At 39.3% G+C, this 8,464-nt stretch overlaps 1 protein-coding gene across 1 annotated transcript; it reads right to left on the reverse strand.

The window, feature by feature from the left end:
- Nucleotides 1-8,464, reverse strand: TYMS (thymidylate synthetase; the record flags this gene model as incomplete). The annotated part of the gene is made up of 7 exons (XM_080610882.1): nucleotides 1-138; nucleotides 1,036-1,107; nucleotides 2,607-2,782; nucleotides 3,896-3,997; nucleotides 6,154-6,328; nucleotides 7,536-7,609; nucleotides 8,314-8,464. The coding sequence occupies 7 exons, from the start codon at nucleotides 8,462-8,464 to the stop codon at nucleotides 1-3; spliced, it is 888 nt and encodes a 295-aa protein (XP_080467008.1).

Here is an 8,464-nt window from a genome sequence, read left to right on the forward strand (position 1 = left end):
TTAAACGGCCATCTCCATTTTAATAGGTGGATGAGGATTATAATCATCAATCTGAAAGTCTTCTGCCTTAAAGTCACTGATGTCTTCAACCTTACGAAGAATTCTGAGTTTGGGGAAAGGTCTTGGCTCCCTCTGAAGCTGAAATAAAAGCAAGCTTATTGTATAAAACCAATACTTGAAGGCAGAGATTTTATGTTATACATTAGATCTCAATAATCTCTCAAGTCAGATTACACTATGTAGATTTTCCCTCCTTCCCAAGAAGATTTATACTCAAAAAAAGAAAACCCACAGCAACAGTTAAATAGAATCTACTTTAGTATTTTGATAGGGAGCAGTAGCATAATTTTAAAGTGTATTCCCTGATCATCCAAATGCAAGCATATTCAGTCTGCAGAGCAATTCTGGTGGTTACAGATTAGATTCCTTCCAGAGGAAACTAAATTCCCAGGAAATTCTGACCCAGATGTGCATCAGATGTGCTGCAGTTTCCTAAAGGAACATTCAGGTCTGAACCAGCATGTAGTTCTCTGGATGGTTTTGAACCACAAGGATAGTGAGGACATTCAGTGTGAGCTAAGTCTGATTTGCTCCTAATGCAACAGATTACTTTGTGAAGAAAATATAGCCTTATTCAGCCAAATACTAATACTGGTTAACTCTGTGAATTGGTAAGTTATCCTTTTCTGATATACTATGAAGTAATTTTATTTTGTGTTTATCTGCGTTAGGCAGAGTGGTTTTGTAAGGTTTTGGAACGATGAAGTCAAAAGTAGGGGTACAAAGTCTGGATCTCTAATTTGGTTCTAAAATAGTACACTGATGCACATTTCAGTCATGTTTGTATTGTATTTCTGCTTGCAATCCAAGTTGAACAGAGGTTAAGGTGTTGCAACTATTAGGCTAGAAATAAGAAGAAAAGCCTGACAAATATTTGCAACAGGATATTTAAATAAGATACGTATCAAGATAACTTTGTATTGAATAAGCATTGTGGAAGACAGAAAGATACAAGAATACAGATTAAGTACTTACTTGAACTTTTAGAGGTTCCACGTGATTCAGATATATGTGCGCATCTCCTAATGTGTGTATGAACTCTCCAGGCTGAAGAGAAAGGAGAATACACGTGTTTTTCAAATAGTCAGGTTTCAAGAAAGAAAAACATTACAATGCTCACAGTATTGATTCTTAACATCCTACATCTAATGTGGAATTGCAGCTTCTGTACTGGATTATCAAGACAACCTTGCAAGATTTGAAGGACACTATCTTCCCAGATTAATGCATAATTGATGAAAAATGTCATGAAATTTCTACTAGCTTACCAAAAAAATTATCTTTGAAATCCTGCTAGGATAATAGCTTTGTTAAATGTATGGAGCACTGCTGATATGCCCACCAAGATGGAACCAGATGGGACAGTGACAACTAGCTTTTCCACTCCACTTCTAATAAGTAGGATTTGCCAAAGCTGGTTTTAAACTAGTTGCCTTAGCCACTACTAAACAATGTAATTTGTGGCAGTGGAGGTGTCAGTCACAAGCTAAACCCCAAAGCACTTATTAAGCATCCAGATGGATTTTGCAAGCTGTCAAGTGCTGTGACTTAGCAGCCTCTAGGCAATCTAATTTAATTTTGCAGGTTTTATCAGCTATTTTACTGGCCTCTGACCGATGCAGATCAACCCTTAGATACATGATGATAAAACACACCAAAGGAGTGAGAGGAAACAGTTCAGAGGCAACAGCTACTTAATGGACATAATGTTAAACTTCACTTTTTCTGGTACTTTGGCTTAATTTAATATGTCTGCAACTGTTGTGAAGTCCAATTCTTCTCTACTTCACTATTTTAAGTTCCCCTTCATGCTGCTGATAGCAGAAGGGTCAGGCCCAAAGGGCCTTGCTAGTATAATTTTTTACATGCTTTAAAGAAAAGGGGATTTCACTTGTACAAGACTGTGGTGCATTTAAATTATTCCTCCAAATTACAAAATACAGATCTGGAGTCAGGACAATAGATATCTGAGCACATACTACCACTCTACATGATCATATACAGTAGAAAATGAAAAAAATACTCAGCTGAAATTATAGCTGGAAGTAAATGGGCAGAATATCCAAACTGGAACCTTGACAGCAATCACTGAGCTACTGTTTGCCTCCAATAAAAAACACATGCTACAAAATTTAATCACTCACATGTCACTATCTCATAAGGACATGTCGTGGTTTAAGCCCAGGCCGTAAATTAGAACCACGCAGTCTACTTCTACTACTACTACGCAGACAAGTGCTCAGTTCGGATTTCTAAGAGGTAGGCTAGTGGAACAGGTCAGTTTTGACATTCAATTAGAAAGATCTGGAGGATCTTCTGTCCACTTGACGTGAATTTAAGAATTCTTACATTGCTGATCTTAACTGCATGTACAAAACAGAGACAACTCACGTTAAATTCATGAGGCCCTTTCTTACACATATATTAGCAAGATTTTGAACAGTATGTTTATTCTAGTTTTTCTTGGACATGAATGACACGAAGAGCCTTATCTTTAAGTCCCCCACTTCTCAGACAAGATTAAGTAAAATGATTAAATAGCCTACCTTTAGCCCTGTGACATGGGCAATCATATAAGTAAGCAGTGAATAGCTGGCAATATTGAAAGGCACCCCTAGTCCCATATCTCCAGACCTTTGGTAGAGTTGGCATGATAATTCACCATCGAGAACATAGAACTGGCAAAGGGCATGGCATGGAGGCAAAGCCATCAGAGAAATATCTAGCAATTGCAGTACAGGAAGAAGAGTAAAGAAAAAAAAAATGTAACAGCATTAGTGTTAAAAACGTAGAAGATGCAAAACCTGAAAAAGCACTTTATGGGACAGTAGAGCAAAAATCCAACTGCACTATCATTTTGTTGCTTCTTTTCTTGTTTAAAATCACTTGCTGCCTAAGCAATTAAATCTGGGTCATGACACACTGTCTCCTGGGCTGTATGACCAGAAAAGTCATAAACAGATATTCCACACAGCAGATTTATGCCATAATGCTGCACAGCAGTTTAGTTTTACTCCACTCGGTGAGACAGGTGATTTCCCTAATGGAAGACATTAAAGGTAAAATTAAGCATATATCCTAAAGCGACTTCCAACTGCTTCATCTTACTCTCTTGCTATTGCCATGTGCCTTTACCACTTGTTGAGACATAAAAGTAATGATCAGTAAAAAAATAATAATCAGAAAACAAAAGATCTTTTGTGTGTTTATCCACACTTACAAGTGCAAACATTACAATTACAGCTTAGTAAGAAAAACTTTTATCCAGCTAACTCCTTATATCTGACAATATTTAACCTTAAAAATAACAGCAATGGCATGGGGTGTCCCCTTTCAGAGACTTGCTCTGCCTCTGGATGATTTTTTTTTTTGTGCATAGATCTACTGCTGCTGAAGTTAAACATTATTTGGCAGTAGCTCTTATTTAGAAGACATACAGTGAATGGCTACCTAGAAACCTATGTTCAAGGAGATGATTAAAACACAAATAATAGTTTTTTAGTTCTAAGGTTTTTGTTAAGTTTACAATTTATTATACGGCTGAAAAACCACACACACTGCTTTGGTATATTCTTTTTTGTTTGTTTTTTTTTTTTAACCTTTTTAAAATAATAATGGTTGTCTTTGAACAGAGACTGTATGTCCAAGACACTGGTAGCCTGGTAGATCCCTCACTTTCATGTGAAGAGAAAAACTTTGAAGTAATGGTTCAAAAGTTTTGAGAGTAAGCAAGGACACCAACTGGAACTGACTGTTGACACCGGATTAGAACATAGTTTAGCATAAAGCAAGATAATGTGCAACTGCATTTACTTAAATGTCTGCTGTTCAATACCTTTGGGATTCCAAGCACACATAATGATTCTTCTGTCATCTGGATTGGTTTTGATCATTTCAATCACTTTTTGCAACTGATCAACTCCTTGGTTGGAGTAATCTGAAGAAAGATACCAAATAAGATCTAAGCCAGAGAGATTCAAGTCACTTTTTTTTTTTAAAGCCCAGCCCACATCCCACTGAAAAGTGATACCCAAACGACAACCTCTGAAGATTTAACTGTAACTTTGAAAGTGACTGAATTTATCAGTTGCACCCTCCAAACGTAAGCTATTCTTGGTCTTCTTTAGCATACTTGAAGGCTTGTGAAATTTTCATGATAGTATTTTCGTATGTTCCCCATTTCTTTTGCGTGCTTTGTGTACCTTTAGCACCCACCAAAATAGGACCATTCCTATTTAGAACATTTTATTCCAAGCCTCAATAACTTGACATTTTTTAAGACCAAATAAGAAGTCTGCATAAACAATACATCCCAGGAGACAAAAGCTGTAATACAAAATAATTAGCTGGAAAAAGTATTTTACTTTATCATTCATGATGACTTGTTACCTAGATAGGACAAAAGCTGTATTGGAATGGGAAAGAATAACCTAGTTATTCATAGTATTTAAACTGATTTGCTCAATGCATTTCTGGATTAAGATGTCTTTCTAGATGTTAAACGTGTCTGCTACAGTGCTCTTTCTTTCAAAAAGTAAAAACCGAAACAATATGCCCAGACCAGTAACATGGGGTGCTGGCATCCTTTGCATGCTCAAAAGGAGGAAGTTCTTGGCAGATGAATAAACATCTTCATCTAGCACTTACAAGGTCATGTGTGAAAACTAAATTTCCATAGCATTTAGTGCCAGAAGGGAACTTTAATCATGTATAGCACAGGGTATTACACTTCACCTGATGACGTTCGCAGGCTGATTTTTAGGTTCAATACCAGTTATATAAGAAACTCACTGGAATTAACTGAACCTTAGAATGGATTCCAGAAAAACAGTCATTAGATGTTACTCATTGTTCTGAGTCATGCCAGTGAATCAGCATTGCTGGTAACTAACTTTTTCTAATAACTCCTATAGCAAAGCAACACCAAATAACAGTCACAGGGAGACCCAAGCTGCAACAAAGGATGCTAATACCCAATTAGCATCTCAGGGAACTTTTCTGCCAGCAATACTGTGCCAGAAGCCTTGTCAAATGGTTATGTTGGCTTCTGAAGCTAATTACCTATCCATTGGTAATGCAACCTAAGGAAATCTATTAGTAATGAAACCTACGGGAATTTATGTTGTTCATTTTTTCCAAATTATGTTATGCCTCAGAGGTTTTATGTTTGGGAATGTGAAACGTTTTAGTAACTTTGTTAGATGTGTCAGTTCACAATTTGTATCATTTGTGTTAGTACAGAACTGTGTTCTGCCAGCAGTCAACACGCCAATAAGTCTAACATCTGTAACTTACGTGAACTTTGAGACTATACTGAAAACCCAAGAGGAAAAAATATAACTAACCATGTTGTTAATCTGAGTTAAAAATCACACAAACCAGATAGGGAATGTTTATTTTTGACTCTTTTTTTTTTAACAGCAGTCCTCTAAACATTTTGTATATCCTCTCCTTCAGTGAGTTAGAAAAGAGTCAAGACATTTCAGAGTAAGTTTAATGAGCCAGTTCCACTGAAAATAATACCAATAGGTACTGCTCACATCATAACTTGCTACAGCTATTCTGTCCACAGCATCATCAGCTATGGACACATCCTAGTTTGTTCCAACTGCAGAATGGAAAAATCCTTCTCTTTCACAGTCTTTAATGAATGTAGTGCAGAAATGTCAGTTCTTGCCAGCACAATTTATCATGGAAATTCAGACCCTGCATTGGTATTCAGAGATGGCAGCCTGTGTTCCACTGCTATGAAACGGAGCTAGCTCACATCTCTGCACTGCAATAGACACATATCCTTCCAGCTACCAGTGACCATACATGCTCTAGATTGAAGTAAAAAAAGTAATGTATGCCTTGTGACTGATCTGTGCCACAAATGCCAAACTACAATATACAAAGCTACATCTTTCAGGATAACTAGACTGAGTAAAAAAAAATAAAATTAAATTACCCTTCTCCAACAGTATTTATTCTGGCTATCAGTTCACATTGTGAATTGTCCCTTTAACCATAGTCCACTCCACCCAGGCCTCTGGAACTGATGTGTCACAGTTGTCTCTCTAAGCAATCAAGACTTTATTTGTATGTAATTACCTGTGTGCATATCTTTGTATTCTGCTCCAAAGTGCCTCCACTGGAAACCATAAACTGGTCCCAAATCCCCCTCCTCTCTGGTGCTGAAACCCTGCTTATCCAGGAACTCACGTGACCCATTAGCATCCCAAATCTTCACACCTTTTGCAGAGAGCTCTTTGGCATTTGTAGAACCCTACAAAACACAGACGGTAAGAAGTCTATCTCCTAATTCCAACACAAAGGACATGACTTGAAACATCTGTATTCAGCTTTGCTGGTCTACAGTATTTCTCCACTCATAAAGGATGAACAGTCTGATCTATGCATGGGATGAGGTTCTTGCATATGATAGAATAAAATTTAGGAGCAGCATACTAGGATGAAGTTTGAAGTGTCATGCTTATGTTTAACTTGGGATCCTTCTAATTTTGGGAATGCACAAACAGTACAGCCTCAAGGTCAACTCATAATGCACATTTGCAAACAACAAGATTTTACTTTACAGATGGATGAAAAAACACGAACAAAAAATTCGTGGCCTCAATGTTGCCTTTGCCAAGATATCTACAGTGAGCTTAAGGTCTTAAAAATCCCTTTGTTAAAATGACAAAAACGACAAGAACGACAAAATGACCCTGAGTAATTTCATTGGCTTCTGCAACACGTCCAAGTCAGCACACTCAAAACTCCAGCACAAGAAAGTGTTCTGTTTTGGGGAGTGTTTAGTCTTTTATATTTTTAAGAAAATGAACATGAAGTACGTTTGAGTCCTGCTGTCTAGCAAATGGTTTGACAGACTTTCCCATACCTGCACAACGCCACTACATATAAAGGAACGCTTACCTGATAACATATTATCTACCATTGAATTTTAATACTCTAAATACAGCTATTAGCTGTATTAGATTTCAGGTTTTTGTGCTAAAAAGCCTAATGTTTAAACCAGTCTTACATTTTATGTTTGGCTCCGCACTGCTTATTTCTGTTCAAATCAATACAAGCTATCTCGGTATTAAAAAGTAGATCATTTAGCTGCCTACAGTCTGCTTCATATTACTATTTCTTACTCAAACACCAATAAAAGACTGTACTAAGTTTTATAACTGTGGGATATAGTCAGATCAGCAAAAGAACTCTCTATTTCACACTACTTCCCTTAAAAAGAAATAGCAGAAAAACTCTCCTGATTGGTAACAATGCAACAGTCTCCACTAAAATGCACAGAATGTTTTGAAGATAACTGACTTCCACGTGTAGTCAAAATATTATTTGGCTGTATTTCTGCCCTGTTGTATAAATGGAAACATCTGCAGTTACACCAAATTCCTTAATTCACACTAGTCCATTCTGTTAATACCACTCTCAGGCACACCACCCACAGAGACATCCCAATACTGAACCTTGATGAACCATAGCAGCTCCTCCAGCACTCCTTTCCAGAAAACCCTCTTCGTCGTCAGCAGTGGAAACTGATCTGAAAAACAGTTGCAGAGTGTCAGAGGTAAACCGCCATTCATAAGGGGGAACCGACTTTTGTTTTTATCCACATAGAGGGTAATGCCACCCCCTGACATGCAGAGGTTTGGATATGAAGGAAGAAGCTGGAAAAGACCGTGTTATTCTCATATTCAGATCAAGGAAGACAAGAACCTGACTTTCATTTTCCTGGACAATGGGGCAAGATGAATTACCCGTGGAGACTTGAATGAACTCTACCGAGAGGGCGCCACGGTGCAGCATAAGGATGTATGCATAGGCATTCACAAGGGAAAAGGGAGGCTTAAAATAAAATTGTTGGCAAATCTATTTCACAACCATCCTTCCTAGTATGTTTTAACGGTAGGAAGGACCAGGACAGGCTCTCTCAAGATCTAAACCGTTTGCTCACCAGGTAACGGCTATAGGGCAGGGCATGGCCACGCCGGGCCGTTAGGCAAAGGGGGAAGAGGGGTGCGAGTTGCCGCAGGCTGGCAGCCGGGGAGAAGGCGAAGGAGCGGACAGGACGGGCCGAAACCCCGCTACAGCCCCTGCAGCGTGTCCGAGCCCCGGCCCCGAACGGGGGAAAGCATCGCCCTCGGCGGGCGAGTGGGGGACAGCCCTGGGGACAAGATGGCGTCCCCCCCGGGGAGCCGCGGGGGGCAGGGATCGGGGCGTCCCGCGGGTCTCGGCGGTGCCGACCTCTCAGGCTGTATCGCGCCTGCATGCCGAAGATGGAGATGGTGCCGGTGCCTGTGCGATCCTCCTTCCGGTGGCCGTGCTGCAGGATGTGCCGGACCTGTCGCAGGTACTGCGGCTCGCCGGCCTCCGGCAGCTCCTCCTCGGCAGGCAT

The sequence above is a fragment of the Psittacula echo genome (assembly GCF_963264785.1).
Source record: "Psittacula echo genome assembly, chromosome: 2".
In the NCBI taxonomy this organism is placed as follows: Eukaryota; Metazoa; Chordata; class Aves; order Psittaciformes; family Psittacidae; genus Psittacula; species Psittacula echo.